General features: G+C 34.9%; 1 protein-coding gene and 1 long non-coding RNA gene across 53 annotated transcripts in view; one reads left to right on the top strand and one right to left on the bottom strand.

Annotated features, from left to right (window-relative positions):
- LOC148679736 (uncharacterized) overlaps window positions 1-20,396 on the top strand; it is an 807,653-nt gene that overhangs the window by 320,955 nt on the left and 466,302 nt on the right. The gene's annotated exons all lie outside the window — the stretch shown is intronic.
- hfm1 (helicase for meiosis 1) overlaps window positions 88-20,396 on the bottom strand; it is a 32,350-nt gene continuing 12,041 nt past the window's right edge. For 4 of the 52 annotated variants that reach the window (XM_087239483.1, XM_087239479.1, XM_087239484.1 and 1 more), the window contains exons 18-41: window positions 20,176-20,309; window positions 20,051-20,098; window positions 18,820-18,900; window positions 18,150-18,241; window positions 17,939-18,045; window positions 17,802-17,849; window positions 17,605-17,702; window positions 17,344-17,478; window positions 16,178-16,263; window positions 15,986-16,069; window positions 12,137-12,294; window positions 11,949-12,052; window positions 11,617-11,784; window positions 8,115-8,207; window positions 7,926-8,035; window positions 7,701-7,783; window positions 6,388-6,494; window positions 5,915-5,998; window positions 4,480-4,743; window positions 4,304-4,376; window positions 3,262-3,292; window positions 2,538-2,671; window positions 2,418-2,461; window positions 88-1,377 (exon numbers count right to left, since the gene is read on the bottom strand). In XM_087239483.1, coding sequence (XP_087095609.1) covers window positions 1,211-1,377; window positions 2,418-2,461; window positions 2,538-2,671; window positions 3,262-3,292; window positions 4,304-4,376; window positions 4,480-4,743; window positions 5,915-5,998; window positions 6,388-6,494; window positions 7,701-7,783; window positions 7,926-8,035; window positions 8,115-8,207; window positions 11,617-11,784; window positions 11,949-12,052; window positions 12,137-12,294; window positions 15,986-16,069; window positions 16,178-16,263; window positions 17,344-17,478; window positions 17,605-17,702; window positions 17,802-17,849; window positions 17,939-18,045; window positions 18,150-18,241; window positions 18,820-18,900; window positions 20,051-20,098; window positions 20,176-20,309 — 2,533 coding nt within the window. In that variant the 3' untranslated portion in view covers window positions 88-1,210. 52 annotated transcript variants of the gene reach the window in all.

Here is a 20,396-nt window from a genome sequence, read left to right as displayed (position 1 = left end):
TAGTGGTTTTAAAACCTTGACTTTTCCAAACCATGGTAAACCTTGAAACCAGTTCCCATCGTCCATGCCTAGTAACAGGGTTCCAGCTTTCTTCAAAATGTCTTCTTTAATGTTCAACAGAAGCAAATCAGTCAAACAATCTTTAAAAAAGTCATATGTAAGTAAATGATGAGAGAATGATCAGTCCCTTTAATCAATCTATAATGCAGATTCTGATGATGAGTCATTATTTTTAATTATTATTTTTTTCTCACAACTGTTCACTTAAGACTATGTAAATGCACACTATATAGAAGACAATATAAGTGCACATAAACTTTTTTTCCAAGCAGGTGACAACACTAATATCAAGAAGTGATTGAACAAAAACAAAACTGACAAAAAGATGCTAATGACAATATTTTGTTTTCAAGGAATACTCCAGGCTGCAAGAGCTCTGATGATAATAGCGATTTTAGTGGCTGTGATCGCAGTGTTCATCGGGTTTTTCTGCTTGAAGTGCCTCAAAATGAAAAATATGCAGCTTTCCACCAGGGCCAAACTCATCCTAAGTTCTGCGATCATTTTCTTCATTGCTGGTATATAAACAAAAGCTTACTTATTACTCACTAGCTGAACTAAACCTGTCTGATCTTTCTGTTATCACTATTTATTATGTTTATAGACATTATAATAGCATGATATAAGGTTCACATCATCTTTCTTTTTTCTTTTTAGGCATTTGTGGTATTGCTGCAGCATCCGTGTATGCTGATCAACTAGTGCCTAGTTTCATGATGCCCCAGTTCAACCAAAAGCAAGGAGAGAAGGGAGGGGTACAGTGTGCAAACAATGTAGCAGCAATGGATCCATCTGCTTCCAGGTAAAAAAAAAAAAACAGCACTCATCCACTGGCATGTATTTCACATGTGTCTGTAAAAAACTGAGTGTATAACTTCCTGCTTTTTCTATTATTATTTGGAATGGTCAGGTACACATTTGGCCCTGCCCTCTACATAGCCTGGGTGGGAGCAGCTTTGTTAATTCTGGGAGGAATTTTGATGAGCATCGCATACAAAAGAATGCAATGGTAAGTCACTGCATTTGTAATACTATCACATGCCACAGAAGGATAGTTCACCCCAAAATTAAAATGCTCTCATCATTTACTCATCCTCTACTTGTTCCAAACCTGTTTGAGAGATCTATCTATTCAAGAATTTCCTAGTTTTCAAACTAACTGTTGTACTGTTTCATTATTAGCAAAACCGAGACGAGAGAGGGCTACATCTACAATGCAGCTCAGTGCAGGGCAGCAGAGGAAGAGTCCCAGTGCCAGACCCAAGGCCAGTCCCTGTCCCAGTGCCAGTACCAATGCCATTCCCAAGTCCAGAGAATCTGAGGAAAACCAATGAACTAATTGAAAAAAAAAAAGAAATCTTTCATGCCAGACCAATCAAATGATTTGAACTGCACTGTAAAAAATCAACATGACCAAAAGTAATGAGCTCAAATGTTTTTATGTTACTTTAACTAATATTAATCAGTTAATCAGGATTCAACCAAAATTTTTTTTTAGTTATACAAAGTTTAACTTGATATTTTTAGTCTGACTGATGTATACTGATGTATTCCTTTGATTAAACTAGCAAAGATGTAGGCAGCACGAAGGAAGCAGACTTTATTGATTGAGAAAATTGTTTTAGTATTTGCAGTAAAATTGTGTTTGAGTTTAACTGTCTTTAATTAAAAGAGTGTCGTGTGTGTATGATTCATCAGTCATTTGCTGTTAAAAAAAATCATGTTTGAATTTCAATAAACCTTTGCTAAACTGTACTTGACATGAAGCAGTTGATTTTCTTGCTCTCGCACATTTGTTTTGTGTGTTTGTGTGTGTGTGTGTTGTGAAAAAAAATGCTATATAATAAATGTAAAAAATGTTGTTTCTCTCATAAGGTTAAAATATTTTTCATGATCTTACAGGAAAACACTGCTAGCTAAATGTTTTATTGTTTTATATACAGCTGACTTAAAACTATTCACTAACTCTAACTCAATAACTAAAACACTGAAAAAACACACAAAACACTTCTTTATAATTTACTTTACAACTCTGACAATCATAAACAGCTATTTACATTTCAAATAACATTTATAAACCCATCATATAATCATTTAAATATATTTAAGAACAGTAATCATATTTATTTTGTGTTTATAGTTTAGCCAATCAACAGAACCCTATTCTTCAACATGTGACAATAATAACTTGTAATAACTATCTATTTGTCACTAAATTTCACATCTGATGATGTTTGTTGTAAAATGTCTATAGGGTGAGTAGTATTTAAACAAGAACACCATAAAATGAACAAATATCATTGAAACCTGGATTCTTCTTATCGAGTCACATACCTAAAAAAGGCCATCAAACATACCAAAAAAAACATGGGCTTCATCGCTGATTTCCTTCGTGTGATCACTGCAAATGTTAAATGAACATTAACATGTTGTAAACTAGCAATATAATAACTAAAATGTAATAAATCTTGAAATACCTGCCAACAGGTGTGTTTTCCTTTAAAGCTGCATCTGTCCTTGAGAAAAAATCAAATCTTTTTTGGACTGAACCTTTACTGGCTTGACTCTGGTCACTTGAGAGGGTGTTTGTGTTCAAGTTTGTCCACATTGCCTGTAAAATGATAATAAATGAAATCTATGTAACTAGGAATGAGAAAGAACAAGTTTATGCTTTCTAATAGCATATTCAGAATACATAGCATCAAATTTTTTTTTTTTTATTTAAGTTAATTGTTAAAACAGGGTTTCCATCGGTTTCATAAAGTCAAATTTAAGACTTTTTAAAGCCCTTTTAAGACCATTTAAAGACCATAATGAATAAAATTTCAGACTTACACAAGGCTAAATGCTAAAGATTGTTTTAATGGCCAAGTTAAAACTTTAAAAAACATTAAAAACAAATGTTATTTTAAGGAAAATATTTAAACCACATTAAATAAGTAAATAGTAAATAGAGCTCATAAATAAACTTTTCTTAAAACTTTTATAGAAATATATTGTTTAGGATTGGATGGGTGTTGGGTCAATTGACATAGACATAGGAAAATTAAGACCCGTTTTAAATGATGTAAAACCTACAATAAAATATTTCAGTGGATTTAAGACTTTTTAAGGCCTAACATTTGTTTTTTGAAATTAAAGATATTTTAAGACTTTTTAAGGCCCTACAGATACCCTGTAAAAGTATTTACAGATACTTACAGTTTGAGGAGTAACGGCCATTGGTTGCACCCTGAAAAACATCAGATAATTATTATTGTATTTACATCATAGTTATATTTCACATCTGGACCATAACTGCTGCACGCCATTATTTTGCCAAGTACGATGCGATTCTGGATTAACATCTGTGTTAATGCTGGGACATCATTTTTGTTAGAAAATGTAATCCATACTTATTCCCTACCCCTAAACCCAACCCTAACTGTAGAGTATTCACTAAATCAGAGGGGAATAATAGTTGGACAATAATGTAGAAGTGCATAAACCTAACTGTAAGCTTAAGTTTAACATAAACTGTTAACATACCCCTAATTCTGATTGGCTGTTTAGAATGCTGTTCCAGGAACAACATACTGTAGATGTTAATCCAGGAACATGTCCTACTTGGTGAAATCAGGTTTGTGCATAACTGCTCTTGAATCATTAAATTTATTAACCCCTTAACTGTCACTCAACATAAAGTAGTCAACATTTAAAGTGGATCAGAATCTTCCATTACCATTGCCCTCTAACTATTGAACAACTCTTATTCTGTCAATGTTTTTCGTCCACTTGAGATTTTGACTAATATATATATCAGTTTCACACTTAAAAAAAAAAAAAAAAAAAAAATATATATATATATATATATATATATTTAATTATTCACATTTTGTCAATTTAGTGGCTAATTTAAAGGAATTCATATCCATTGAGACATGTGAAACTGTACAATTAAAAGAAGGCATGGCACCTAAGCCCACAAAGTAAAACCATCCGTCATTGGAAGATGAGCAAATCGTACTAAACTGTATGAAAGAGACCGTACAAATTCATAGGAATTATCCACAAACTCACAAAGTTATACTTGCATGAAATAGCACTGGTTCAGGATTAGATAAAAAAATAAATATTAAATAAATAATAAGTAAAACAAAAAAATTTAAGTGATTAAAAAAAAGATATATACAACATCTACACAAATTAAACTAAATCACTGCTAGATATTGAAATAAAGAGGGAAAATAGCCCTTTTACTTACCTTTGTGGTAAGACAGGACTAACAGTTTCTTGCAACGTTTGTGCTGGACAATGAGACAAACCACTAGACAAACCTCCACATACATAAAAATACATATTATTGGACAGTTTTACTAAAATCTAGACATTCAAAAATATATAATGAAATGGAAAAATTATAAGATGAACTTATCTAACCAGAATGTGTAGGCTGATGGTGCTCTGTCATAGGGTTAAATTGTTGGGATTCACAGCATACATTACTTGCATCAACCAGGTTTCTGTCATCAAAATCATCCCAATAGTTTACTCCCAGGTCAAAGGTCACATCAGGAAAATCAGACCTGAGACCTGTCCTGTCGGTGCTGTCGTTTAAGTCTGAATAAACTCTTGCTTTATTAAGAGTGATCCTGGGCATGTTTCCATCACTGTGTGGCTTAGGCTGACTGTCAAATGTCATCTCTGAAAAGATTATATTTAACATTTCAGTTTTATGACCAGGCTATTGTTATTATTGATATTATTATTATTAATATTGTTATTACTGTTATTATTATTTATATATGTGATCCTGGACTACAATACCAGTTTTAAGTCGGTTTTGGTTGGTATATTTGTAGAAAATTGTCGATTTATATACCAAGGTCATTATATATTATTTTAAGGTCATGTTACATGCAGAGTTTGTAAATTTCCCACCATAAATAATAAAAATCTGAAACCAGAATTTTTGATTAGTAATAAATATTGCTAAGAACTTAATTTGGAGACCTTTAAAGGAGAATTTCATCTTATTACATATGTTTTGAACTGTCAGATTCCAGATTTTCAAACATTGGCTAAATATTGTCCTATCCCAAACATACATTAATGGAAAGCTTATTTATCAGCTTTCAGATGAAAAAATGGAATTTTTAAAAAAATTGAAGAATCAGTTTCAAAAAATTATGACTAGTTATGTGGTACAGGGTCAAATAATAAGGGATTAGTTCATCCAAAAGTGAAAGTTTTTTTTATTAATTACTCACCCTCATGTCCTTCCAATCCGAGATAACTTTGCTCACCTTCTGAACACAAAATAGGATAATTTAGATATGCTCCCTTATCCTCTATATACAGCAACGATTACGAAAAAATAAGGAACCAAAACATTCTGTGTGATTTAAGTGGTTCAACTGTAATTTTACAAAGCTCCAAGAACACATTTGTATGACAAAATAAAACTGTAAATATGACTTTTGTCAGCCATAGCTTCTCTCCCTTGTCAGGTCAGTGTGTGTTTATTACTACAGTGCAACAAACAAGCATCGTTTGTCCCATAGTAAACATGCACCCTGATCTAATGCAGAAGAAATAGGTGAACACAAGATAATGGTTAATTTAAACCTCATGGAAAGTTTTGATGATGCTTTTGGTTCACTTTCTGGACTTTGAACACCTCAGGACCATTGTTGTCTATGATGAACAATCTAAAATATGTTAATTCTGTTCTGAAGAAGAATGAAGGTCTCAGGGGATTAAAACAAAATGATGGTGAGTAATTACTGACAGAATTTTCATTTTTTGGTGAACTAGTTTTTTAACATAAATACTATTTGGCAAATATCTCTACAGAAACTCTACACCACTGTACTTTGAGGTAAATCAGACGGTTGAGGATGTTCTAATGCCGGGTTTACATGTTCAGTATATCCATCTCCCAGCTCATCAATGTAACCTGTAAATAGTTTGGAAATGAAAACCTTAGAGTTAATCTTTCAGCATTATTTTAGCAGATAATGTCCTTAAAAATGCCATTGTTATGAGAGTTTAAATAAAGTATATTTTGGTATTAATGTTTTAATATAAATTATTTTAGTACATTTTGAATTTTACAAGCATTTGCTGTGCCATAAAATGAACAGGGGCTCTCAGAAGCACACAAATTAAATAACAAATGTAAAAAATTAGTTTTCTAAATAGTAATAAAAATACTGTTTTCTAAATAAAAACGGTAATAGTATCACAAGGAAGCTATATAGTAAAACTGAATTGACCTCACAATCTTGGTAACTGTAATATCTTAGTACACACATTTTAAGTGTATGTGCGTAAGAGTAAACATACCATCATGCCATGCCTCAGATGATGAATTCTGGGATGGAGTGGCAAAACTGGCCTCTAGATCCTGGATTTGATAAGCACTCTGAGTGTAACACTGACTTCCTTCAAACCTTAAGAATAAATAAAAACATCATCAATGTAAAAAAGAATTCAATCTTGACATGATAAAGAATTTGTTCACACAAAAATTATGTTATTAATTACGCAATCTTATGTTAATCGACAAAATCAAGATATTTAAGGTAAACTCCAACCCAGACTCTTTCTGAATGTGTACTCATATATACATTTCTGGAGAGTGCTAAATACATCAAACTTTGTTTTTGGTAGTTTTTGTTCTCGCGAATCCAGCAGAGGCGGAGATCTCAAATTTCTCTTGGGTGTGCCATTTGCGCCCGCTCTTCTTGCATAAAACCCCCTTCTGTAAAACCAACCGTTAGTGTTTTTTAAAAGCACCGATTGACCAGCGCCCACCCACTTCCCCTAATCCAACCAACAGGGTTTTAAAGAGCAATGCAGGAAAAGAAAAGCCCTTGCGGCTGCCTCATTTTTACCGTGTTTTAAGATTTTACCACATTCTCACCCTGTTGTTTATTCATTTTTTGCCTTTTGTTTTTGTCTTATCTGCTTTCTGGAACTGAAACTGGTGACAGCAGAAAAGCCATCTATATGTAGGTAAGAGGTCAGCTGGTAAGCGTGAAAAGGAATGGCGTCATACCGCCACCTTGCATTCATTTTAAGGATGACATACAATGTTCTGTCTACATAATTCACGATCTCCAGAAATGCATATAGAGCTATGTTTTTAGAATGAGCCTATGTTGGTGAAATCTGAGAGGTCCCTTATCCTCCATATACAGCAATAGTCCAAACAAATGCCAAAACAAAATCTCAAAACAGTTAAGAATACATTTGCTTGCACATAAATCTAAAACAATGATTTTATTCAACAGTCTCTTTTTCTCTGTGTCAGGATAAGACACACATTCACATGCCGGGCTCAGTTGTGCCTGACGTTTACCTCGGATGTGCCTGTGCTTTGTTTCAAACAGAGAAAACCTTGTGTGGGCATACATCAGTGCACAGTGCTCATGAACACACACACTATACTGTCACAGGGGAAATGAAACAGATGCATGAAGTTGTTTTTTTTTTTTTTTTGAGTCTGGAACCATGCTGTCTATAGAGGATGACAGAAATATGTTAATTTTTGTTTCAAATATTAAACGAAGGTCACAGGGATTTGGAACGACTAAAAGTGAGTCAGTTTTGTTTTTAGGTGAACTTAAAGTTTAATAATAGAAACACTGGAGTACCTCTTGGCAGCAAAAAGTGTATCTTTGGGTTTGTAGGAGAACTGCTGCATGCTTACAGCTGCTGTGCCATTATTCATCATCATCTAAAGAAAAAGTCAAAACTCAATTGAAAATACAGTATATCTTACAAAACAAAATCTTGCCATGCAGCTGAACTATTAGGATATAATGAATTACATTTTCTGACCGTTGTGTAAATGTAATCCTGATTATAAGAATTCTGACCTTCAATCGCTTCACAGGAGTCTCACAAAGTTTCTCATTTCTCATTTTTAGGTTGTCAAGGTATGAGGAGACATTTGACTGTAGTACAGTCCTTTTGACTCCAATTTTGCCTAAAAAAAGAAATGGCATGAATGAACCAGTACAGACAATGAGAGCAGTCTAGGATCACCTAAAACCTCTTGTACTCACAGCAGTCATGTCTACAGAGCTCTTTGTTTTTGCAGAGATGATGGCAATTTCTCTTAACCATGTTTGGAGCAACTTGATCCACGAAGAGAATGTCTATATGAATTTGAATATAACCGTCGAACATTACTATGTTATTTAAGCCATTTAGTAATTCTTAATGGTTTTATTTAGAAATGCACTGATTATGCCAGAATGCAGTGATATGGATATATTTTAGATTTTTTTGTTTGCAGGAGGGAGACCATGGATGAGAGGTGATAAGGGGATGACAGGTGAGAAAGAATGCAAAGAAGGTAGCAGAACATCAAGGGAGTCAGGCGAGTTTAAATAAGTGATGATTAGACCAGACAGTAGCTACTCACTGTACACTAACTTTGGAACACCCACTGCTCATACACTCTCTCATTTACACACACACATACACTACATCAGTGGTCACCAACTTGTTGATCTTGACTGTCTCGTAGATTTTTTATCTCTTTACCAGTAGATCCCAAAAATGACAGAACAAGTACAAGAAACGCATAGTGATGCGTCTCTCTTTATTTTTCTTAACCCAACTGCTGTTTTTAAACGTCAATATAAAGTTCTTCAAATGACATTCAACAAGGAGCCAGCCTCAAAGTGATAAGGGTCTTTTGTGCACTCAAGTTCATTATTTTAAATGGAGACACATGGATTGTGTGCACTAATAGGGAACAACACATGCGCATTGGGACACGCTCAAGTTTTCTATGCGCGCCAACAGCAAAGAGAGTTAATACAATAGACGTTTTTATGAAACTGCAAAAACCCATGGCACATAAGAAGCTCGCAAAACTCTCACTGCTAATTAAAAACATCTTTAAAAAGGTGCCTCTTAACTGAAACAACACATATGATGTGGTTGGACTCTAAGCTGCCACAATATTATCCAGCTGCAAGCAGCGATTTGCCTTCTTATGACATTGTGCATTTATGCTGCAAAATATTGCACAGTTAAAATTACTAAATTATATCATAATGTTTTGGTATGTAATGATGTAGGCCCTAATAATTTTTATTGTTAGTTATTTAAGTAGAAATTTAAATTACAGATCTTAAACAAATGCTAATAAAAAATGTAAAAATAAATATTTAACAGTTAAGTGTTTTTTTAAAGGGTAGATTTTGCCTTTAGCAAGACCGAGGTTAGGATTCTTGGCCTAAAAAGGTTGGTGACCACTGCAGTACAATATACTGCCTGTCTTTGAAATGTGGGGGAAACTGGAGCACCCGGAGGAAATCTATGAAAACACAGGGAGAACATGCAGGCTTTACACAAAAAGGTATTCTGGCCCAGCTAAAACACAAACCAGCGACCTTCTTGCTGTGAGTTAACAGTGCTAACCGCTGAGCCATAATTCCACCCTCTTTCCAACAAGTCATCCCAAACACAATGGTCACTTTCTGATAAACTGATGTTAAATATCAAACCAAAATCTTGCTGTGGAAAGAAAAGCTGAGTGAGTCTTTTTCTTATATAATGAATTACTTGTGCCTCAAAAAACAATGTTGACATGCAGTGAATCCATGATGGCATTTGAAGGCGTGAGATGCTCTTTGGGAGCACAGATGCTAATGAAAACTCTAGAGGTAATAATACTATAATTGAATTTGTTGATTCAGGTTTTCTATTCCAGCATAGAGAAAACACTTTATTCCATTTTTCCAAATAAAAAATATTACTGCTTCTCCCAAACAGGATAAACAACAATTTTCATAAGGTTTTATAACTTTTCCTTTTTTATTCTACAAAAGTAAAAAGATAAGCATATACTTATTATATATTATGGCGCAGTGGGTAGCATGTTCGCCTCACAGCAAGAAGGTTGCTGGTTCGAGCCTCAGCAGGGTCAGTTGGTGTTTCTTTGTGGAGTTTGCATGTTTTTCCCATGTTAGCCTGGGTTTCCTCTGGGTGCTCCGGGTTCCCCCACAAGTCCAAAAATGTGGTATAGGTGAATTGGGTAGGCTAAATTGTCTGTACTAGTGTATGTGTGTGAATGAGTGTGTATGGATTTTTCACAGTGATGGGCTGCAGCTGGAAGGGCATCCGCTGCATAAAACATATGCTGGATAAGTTGGTGATTCATTCCGCTGTGGTGACCCTGGATTAATAAAGGGACTAAGCCGAAAAGTAAATGAATGAAAGAACGAATGAAAATGAATGAATAAATAAATAATTGCATAGATTTGCATTGTCCAATAGATACTTAATTTCTCATTCTGTTTTGTTCTAGCAGAGCAAATGCTGACAACTTAAACGCAACTGATGTTTTCTATAAACTTACTTATGACTGATATAGCTAGCTTCAAAGAAAAATTATAAATGACTAAAACTACCTGACAAAAGTCTACAATCAAAAGTTGTCAATCCCAGTTGCAAGGGCAACAAATTATAACTTGACTTCTAGTTGATCATTTGAAAAAGTGTCAGAAGGTAGATTTTGCTGATGAATCATCTGTTGAACTGCATTTCAATGATCACAAAAACCTGCATGGACCCAAGATTCTCATAGAAATCAGTCAAGTTTGGTGAAGGAAAAATCATGGTTTGGGGTTACATTCAGTATGAGGGCATGCAAGAGATCTACAGAGTGGATGCAACATCAATAGCCTGAGGTATCAAGACATTAGTGGTGCCCATTAAATTACAAACCACAGGAGAGGGTAAATTCTTCAGCAGGATAGCGCTCCTTCGCATACTTCAGCCTTCACATCAAAGTTCCTGAAAGCAAAGAAGGTCAAGGTGCTCCAGGATTGGCCAGCCCAGTCACAAAAGATGAACTGTATAGAGCTTGTCTGGTAAGATAAAGGGCGAGGCATTTAAGATGAATCTATAGAATCTTGATGAACTCTGGGAGTCCTGCAAGAACGCTTTCTTTGCCATTATTAATAACTTTATTAATAAGTTTTTTGAGTCACTGAAGAGCTTTATGAATGCAGTAGTCCAAGCTCATAGGCATCATACACTATATTCATTCTTTTTCCACTGCACTATGACTTTTCGTCATATGACTTTTACTGTACATTATTGCTGTTAAGTGACAAGACTTTTGTCTAAGCAAAGGCAGACTTTACTGACCTAATCAAATCATTAAAAATCAAGACATTTGAGGTCTTTACCTTTCATATAAGCCACTTCTAATACCAAATGATCAACTAGAAGTTATTATTTGTAGTTCCTTAAACTTGGATAGGCAACAAGACTTTTGTCTCTTTGTAGTGTTTTACATTATGTTTAACTGACGGCATTAATTTGTCAAGTTTTGTCAAATTTTTCACATTTAATACTTAGCTGGCCATTCAGGCATGGGCATATTTATGATGTCACTCCTAACAAAACGGACTGACTGAATCGGACAGAAGACCAGCCAGATCTCGATCAGTGCATCTCTGGTCAATGCATAATAATAATAGTACATTTTGATATAATAATCATTCTTTAAATAATAAAACTGACATCTTAGTTATTGAGTCTGACCGTTGACTGAAGAATTGGGAGTTGCGACTGTGGGGCCTTGTCTCTTCTTCATTGTGTCATGAATCCTCTGAAATCTCCATGTTGGTTTCTCTGTAATGGAGAAATCAGCTTGCAAACCCTGCACTCCTGAGTAGTGGGCGCTGTAGTCCTGCTGTATGTCCAGACCCACTACACAATCAACACATATTCATCACTCTACAATAATAATAGAAATCTGTAATCAGATCGCTCTGTATGTTTCTGTGTAGGTCAAATATATATGTTACTGTGAGCATCCAAAAACCATTATGACTTGTTTAAGTGTTTGTCAGACATAATATATGACCACTGACCATATTCAGAGCTTATCAAATGAATGCTGAGCTCCTCTCCCTTTGGTGATCTTGTCACCTCAATTCTCTTTGACCAGCTCCCAGACTTCAAGAGCAAAGTGTCCCTTAAAAGAAAAACATGCATTGATTCCATCGTTCAAAAAAAAAAAAAAGGTTTGCTAATGACAAATAAATAACATAGAACTTACGAGATTTTTTGTTGGAAGACCACCTTATTGTCACAATCTCCAACAATAAGAGTGACATAATGGTGGTCTGGCGCTGTCCGCTTCAGTGCCAACTCCTTAAAGTTATTCATGTTGACTGTGAAAACAATCTCAGCTGTGGATGGACTGTATCGTGGAATCTAGAAGAAATTATTACATTATTTTCGCCTTATTCTTTGTGTTCGAGCGGGCGCAATTTAAAATCTTTTTGGCTCGAGACTTCCGGTCTCATTCAGTTCCATTCATTTTAAGACGTTAAAAACTGCTCATTATGCTGCTTCATGTTGCAAACTGATATTTTCTTATATGATTCTGTTTTTTCTGTATAATCATGCAAACACTTGAAAAGTTCAGATGCAAAAGCCACTAAACGCCACTTCCGCCAAAAATGAGCTAATGACATTGAGCAAAGAGTGTTGAATCACCAAGAGGCTACACTCAAAAGAACGTCCTATTGAAACAGCAGTGCCCAGCAACAGCCCCGGATTCCGCCATTTAGGAGTGAAAGCGATCGGCCGTCCATTGGATCTTCTTGCTGTCGCAATGGCAAACAGCTGCTTTGTTTTTTATTTATTTAAAAAGCACATTAGAGCTGAGATACAACCTGAAAGACAACAATACAACACTACCACAATTACTATTACAATTATCAGCACTTTTAATAATTTATCTTACAGACTTATAATATGCTGTTGTTCTATTGGAATTTTTATTCCAAAATGGCCACCGCGTGACACTAGTGGCTGTTTCCCAAATCGCACTAGAGCAGTGGTTCTCAAACTTTTTTCATCAAGTACCACCTCAGAAAAAAATTGTCTCTCCAAGTACCATCAAAATGAGCAGTATTGAAATATAGTAACGTAGTAGGCCCAGTAAAGCAGCTACAACTCTGCACATTTAAAAAAAACGTGGCAGATTACCTCAGAAATATAGACTATATGTCATATATGGCATAATATATACATCATTTTTAATAAATTTTGAAATATATGTAGGATGTACATGACATATTTCATTCCTCCGTGTACCACTAGAAGGAAGCCCACCACAGTCTGAGAACCACTAGAGCATCGCCTCTTGGTGATTCTATGCTCTTTGCATTGAGTGAATGCTTTAGGTCAGCGGTTCCCAAACTGGGGTGCAAAGTCTGGCGCAGTGAATGACAGCTTTTAAAGGAGTCTAAGAGACATCCCCTTTTTGCCTAGTAGGCCTACCATGTGTTTTATTGCCTAATGTGAGATATTTTTAAAAACATAATGTATAAAACTATACATTATTATTATAATTTTATACTACCTATGTGTCTGATAAGCTTTTATATTATTGGTCAATCCATATTTATGTTTCACAATGTTTTTACACTACATTATTTGAATCTAACAAGCTTAGTTTACAATGTTTAAATTGTTCTATTTACATTAAATATAAATTCCAAATATCAGAAATGCCAACATATTGTTTTTTATTAATATCAGTTTTAATGCTATTGATTAATGCACTTGACAGATTTAATTAATTCATTTTCCTTTTGCTTTGTCCCTGGTTTATCAGGGGTTACCACAACAGAATATTTTTAATTTTAGGTGGTCTGTGTTATTTGTTTTATATTTGGTATTTGGATATTCTAATTGCATCTTTAGTGATTTTTCAAGGCAAGGCAAGTTTATTTATATAGCACATTTCTTACACAGTGGCAATTCAAAGTGCTTTACATAAACAAGACAAGAATAAGAAAACAATAAAAATGCTTAAAAACAGATAAAAACTGATCAAAATGTGTTAAAACATGTTATAAAAGAATAAAAGAAAGACATAATAGTGGGATCTATCGGACGTAGCACAGTGCTCATTCAGTAAAGGCACAGCTAAACAGATGTGTTTTCAGTCTTGATTTGAATGTGCCTAATGTTGGAGCACAGCTGATCATTTCTGGAAGCTGATTCCAGCAGTGAGGGGCGTAGTAGCTGAAAGCTGATGCACCCTGCTTTGACTGAACTCTTAGAATTTCTAGTTTATTTGATCCTAAAGATCTGAGTGATCTGTTAGGTTTGTATTCAGTGAGCATATCTGTGATGTTTTTAGCTCTTAGGCCATTTAGTGATTTATAGACAAGTAATAATACTTTAAAATCTATTCTAAATGTAACTGGGAGCCAGTCTAAAGACCTGAGGACAGGTGTGATGTGCTCTGATTTCCTGGTTGTGGTCAGAATCCTGGCTGCAGCATTCTGGATGAGCTGCAATTGTCTGACTGTCTTTTTGGGAAGGCCAGTGAGGAGGCCGTTGCAGTAATCCACCCTGCTGCTGATGCAAGCTTAAACAAGTTTCTCTAAGTCTTCACTGGAAACAAAGCATCTAATTCTTGCAATGTTTTTCAACTATTTACACTGTCTTGTTTTTGCAGATTTAGAGGTTTTTGCTGAAAAAAAGCACAAGTGAATTTAGCTGGTTTAGACGCAAAAGAAAATCTACCTTCTTAAAAATCAAATAATTATCTAAAGTGGCAGTTTAAAAAAAAAATGTACTAGCTAATAACCTTATCATTACCTGTAAAATGAAACTGCTAAACTTGATTATAGAAGCCTGATAGAAAATGCTCATTTACAAAAAAGAGGTCTGATGGAATTAGAGGGTTTTGCATCTGAACTCTTCACTTGTTTGTAGAGCAAGTAGTTTGACTGTTTTACATTTACATTTACATTTAGTCATTTAGCAGACGCTTTTATCCAAAGCGACTTACAAATGAGGACAAGGAAGCAATTTACACAACTATAAGAGCAACAATGAATAAGTGCTATAGGCAAGTTTCAGGTCTGTAAAGTCTAAGAAGGAAAGTATTAGTAGTATTAGTTTTTTTTTTTTTGGGTACAGTTAGTGTGATATTCAGAGAGGCAATTGCAGATTAGGAAGTGAAGTGGAGACTAAATAGTTGAGTTTTTAGTCGTTTCTTGAAAGTAGCGAGTGACTCTGCTGTTCTGATGCAGTTAGGGAGTTCATTCCACCAACTGGGCAGATTGAGCGTGAGCGTTCGCGAAAGTGATTTCTTCCCTCTTCGGGATTGAACCACGAGGCGACGTTCATTAACAGAACGCAAGTTTCTGGAGGGCACATAGATCTGCAGAAGTGAGAGCAGTGATTTCTGTGATTTATTATTCTTAGTCATTTCTCCCATAGGCAACTGACTCGGAAATTCTAAAACGAATGCACTTCTGCATTAAAGAATATGGTCAATACAATCATGTTTGAAAAAGTAAAATTATGATGACTTGAATTGCTGTTTTAGGCGACGCAGTGGGTAGAACTCTCACAGCAAGAAGGTCGCTGGTTTGAGCCTCGGCTGGGTCAGTTGGCAGTTCTGTGTGGAGTTTGCATGTTCTCCACGCATCCGTGTGGGTTTTCTACGGGTGCTCCGGTTTCCTCCACAAATCCAAAGACATGCGGTATAGGTAAATTGGGTAAGCCTAATTGTATGTAGTGTATGAGTGTGAATGAGAATGCATGGGTGTTTCCCAGAGATGGGTTGCAGCTGGAAGGGTATCTGCTGTGTAAAACATATGCTGGATAAGTTGACGGTTCATTCCGCTGTGGCGACCCCAGATTAATAAAGGGACTATGCCGAAAAGAAAATGAATGAATGAATGAAATTGCTGTCTTTTCACCATTAAGAATTCATATTAAAACTTATAATGTACATGTGAAAATTACTATATTAATGTATATGTGAAAATAGTTTCGTGTTTTATGTGGAGATATTATTTGTTTTGAAGTATAAATATTTCATGTAGTTTCACAATTTGAATGAGTTAGAAAGACTACAAATATGAAATCCTACCTGTTCCAAACTAACTTCATATCTGGGAAGTTTGCTGATGGCTTCCTTAATCTGGTTTCCAAATGGAGGGTGCCTGTTGACAATCTGCCAGAAAATAACAAATAATAATAATAATGATAAAATTATGTTAGTGCTACTACTGTAACAACAAAAAGGGCATTGAGACTCAAATGAAAGGATATTTCAACGTACTAGCTCCAATTCTCTAGGACTGGTCTGCTCAATTTTGCTGAATGTCGTAAGGCCTGCATTCACCAACGCAGTGGCAAGTGATAATCCTACAAAAGAAGATCTCAATAATAAAAAACACATCAGAGTACAACACATTTTTAACCCTAGGTTTCATCTACACACACACACATCTGGTCTGATATTCTTGTGGGGACTTCACATAGATGTAATATTTATGCTGTAGTATATCAGAGGTCGCGTAAACCGAATATTTTCCATCATTGATGGAAAAATCTGAAGGTGATCTATCATTTTGACGGATTATGCTGAGGGTGATCTATTGTAATTTGTAGCTAACTGTAATTTCCACGTTTGTCCTTGTTTTGTCTCCTCTTTGTCACCTCTGCGTACAGTTCAAAAATGTCACAGCAGCTGAGTGTGAGAAGTTTCTTTAAACGAGCAAATAGTTGTGATATTAATAATAAAGGTGAAAAAAGAGGAAGTGATGCAGTGGACCAAACCAAACGGCAGCAAGCAGGTCAGGTGCTTTGATGTGCGTTGTGAGCACTACGGAACGCAGAGGGGTACAGTTTTTTTTTTTATTGTAATTGGGTGCAGCGCTCCTTCTGCACCAGGAGAGCGTGCATTGGTATTTTTTCCCAGTGAAACGAGTGTTTGCAGGATCGGGAAATACCGTATTCAGAGAATCCAGCAAACTTTGTTCTGATCACAGCCTTAGGAGAAATGTTTCCTAACTACAAAACGCTGGCTGAAGTGGCACTAATTCTGTTTTTTGGTCAAGAGAAGTCGACTTTCCGAGGCAAAGACACAAAATTTAATGACAACTGCCTCTGCATCAGTCTCCTTTTATGCGTTTGATTACGCACAGGCAAGCACCCAGTTCAGGTTGACGCAGGAGGAAGATATGAGTTAAGGCAGATAAGTGTTTTTGTTCATTTGTCAAATAAATAAATGAATAATTTAGCCTATATGCTCGTCGTGCAAGTTAACTATTAAAATATGGATGAAAAAAAGCGATTAGAAAGTCTGCAAATTAAATAACGATCAATAATAGGTTATGACGGAATTTTTACAACCCTCTCCATCAAAATGACGGACAATGAGAAAGTCTATTGCGACTTCTGTTATATATACAGTATATAAAAAAAGGAAGCATATACTATTACCTATCCTCTCAAGCTGTTTGGAAATGTAGGGTGAGTTTTCCCACAGTTTGGCTCGAAAACATTTGGCAAGAATTAAAGCGTTGAGTTGAGCTGCAAAGTTCGATTTGGAGTGATGACAGAGAAACTCAGTCAGATCTTGAAGAGATCAAATGCAGCATTTAGTTAAATCTTTGTTAAGAGGCAAAAAACTGTACTTTTACCATGCCATCAAAGAGATTTAAAGCTTTAGAGACATTAAACAAGGTCATGTTATTAACATACATCTGCTAACTCTAACTGCATTTCTGAATATTTTTCCAGTATCCTGTATGAGTCCAAACTCCTGAATGGGGATGCAGCCAAGCTGAGCTTGTATCAGACTAGGATGAGAATATAATTACATGCATAAATAATGAAAAACATTTTAGGACATCAGTGGGGTAAAATTATACAATCAAACAGCAAAAGCAAGACTTCACCAATTCACTTTCATGTCGTTGCTTTTGATCTTCCCTTCTATTGGAAACCTAAAATTAAAATATAACAGTTTACAAGTGTTAATAGAGAAACACAGAACTCTAACTGTGTGTTTTAGGTAGATGAAGACAACTCTGACCTGATGGTGGTTCGGTTTTTATCCTTATTCAATGTGTTCAAGGTTTTTCTCTCATTTACTCTTAATTGCATGTCACTGAACTCTTTTGCTTTCGATATCATTTCAATCTAGAAAGTGATAAAATGATTTCTATGCTAATAATGTATTGTATGATGTATGTCTGAAGCAGTCACCTGGATCTAGAAATGAAGAAACAACAATACAGTCTTACCAGCTCAGGTAAGGTCTCTGTGCCAGTCACCATGCTGAACTGCTTCACAGTGTCAAAGGCAACACAGTACCTAGCCATGAGTTTTCCAGTCTCTGTGGGCGACAATTTCACGTATATGAACATTGTGATCAAAAGCAAAATTGGTAGAGTTACTTAAAAATAAATTTAATAACTAAAAAAAAAAAAAAAAAATATATATATATATATATATATATATATATATACATACATACATACATACATACACACACACACACACACACACACACACAGTTGAAGTCAGAATTATTAGCCCCACTGAATTATTAGGCCCCCTGTTTTTTTCCGCCCAATTTCTAGAAGATATTCTAAATGTTTTTCAACATAATACTTTTAATAACTCATTTCTAATAACTTATTTATTTTATTTTCACCATGATGACAGTAAATAATTTTTGACTAGATATTTTTCAAGACACTTCTATACAGCTGAGAGTGACATTTAAAGGCTTAACTAGGTTAATTAAGTTAACTAGGCAGGTTAGGGTAATTATGCAAGTTATTGTATAATAATGGTTTGTATGTATATATATATATATATATATATATATATATATATATATATATATATATATATATATATATATATATATATATATATATATTGGGCGAGGAGAATGGTATCAGTAACCTGTGGGCTTGATGTTAATGTCTTCATCCATGGTAATCAGGTTGAAAGAGGCCAAAGAGTTGAGGTTCTTCAAGCACAGTTCTGAAACACACAACGTCAATGATGTTTTTATAACAGTAGCCCAAACGGACCTCCGCTGACTGTGCATGCACCTCAGGAAACGAACAAGGCTTTTATACTTGACCTGTTAATAAATAGATAAATAGTAGTAGGAAGTTTCCGGAACTATGTCATATCATTATCATATCATTCGTTCAAGACCTTTTTAACTAATTATTTGTATTATTTTTATGAATTATTTTAATGATTATAAAGATTTTTATAAGCATTCAAGATTTTTTTTTAAATCAAACTTTGATGCATCCCTTGCTTTTGTTCATATCTCGAACAGTAGTTCTACCTATTAAAGCTTATTAAAATATTATTGACAACAGAACACAGGTTGCTCTACAAATATATATATTTTATTATGGAAATAATAAAAGCAAAAAAGTAAACTTACTGAAAAATACTGCTGTTTTTTTTTATTTAGCCCACTCTACAATTCACACATTATTGTCTGGCTAGTTTGTGTCCTCTACATTTATGCTAAAAAGGCAATAATGGTCCAATACTCCTGACCATTATCACCAATACAACCTAGAAAAATAGGGCATCAGTATATTGTAAATCCATAGGATCAAATATTGTTTTCCAGTTATCAAAGAAATAATTTGTTACTTCATTTTATTTTGTAACTATTAAATTATTTTAAATTCAAAATTGTAAAATATACATCAGTGTAAAACCTATGAATGGTGGAAAAACATTCTGTAATTTTGCCATGGCCTCTCTTTTTTGGTTTTAACGAACTTATCCCTCAAGTTTTTCTAAACTTTTTAACAAAAACTTTTTTCCTTTCCCATGGCTGTTGCAATTTCTAGCCAAAAATTATTGGTCATCTGGTTATCCCAATGATCACGCATGGATGGATCATAAAGATGTCTGTACAGGCGTACCTGTTTCAGACAAAGTCTCTTCAAAGTCGTTCACATTCAACTCAAATGAAATGCAACACTGCGCAAAGACTGTTCCAGTCTAAATCATGTCATGTGAACCCAAAGCGAACCTCAGCAAACAGAGCAATGGCGTCACAGTCGCCATGCGCACTCAAGCAAACGGGTCGAGTATAAATCAGCCTTTAGCCATTGAACAACAACTGATTCACGATTTAATTTATTAATTTTCATACCTTGTAATTTAGTCTCAATTCCACATTTGTCAACCTCAGGGGGAAAGCCTGTGAAATGAGAGGCTAATAAAGAAGAGCTTTGGCTGATGTCTGTATCTTCAGTGTACTCATGGTTTAAGGTTTACCATAGTGTTTGGGGTTTTTCAAAGCACGGATGTACAGGAAAGTAGAGCGGATCCAGTCCAGAGCCATGTTCACATCAGATATGGTGTGAAGAACTATCTCTGCATTCAAGTGCTCCACCAGATTTGTATGCAAACTGAAAAATGTTTATTTTGCTGTACATGTCAAATTCATAAGTAACAAATAAATCAACTTGTTAATAAGATCTATTTAAAAAGAACAG

This window comes from Danio rerio, chromosome 2 (genome assembly GCF_052040795.2).
Source record: "Danio rerio strain M-AB ecotype USA chromosome 2, GRCz13ab, whole genome shotgun sequence".
Classification (NCBI taxonomy): Eukaryota; Metazoa; Chordata; class Actinopteri; order Cypriniformes; family Danionidae; genus Danio; species Danio rerio.
This window is presented reverse-complemented; position numbering and strand designations above follow the sequence as displayed.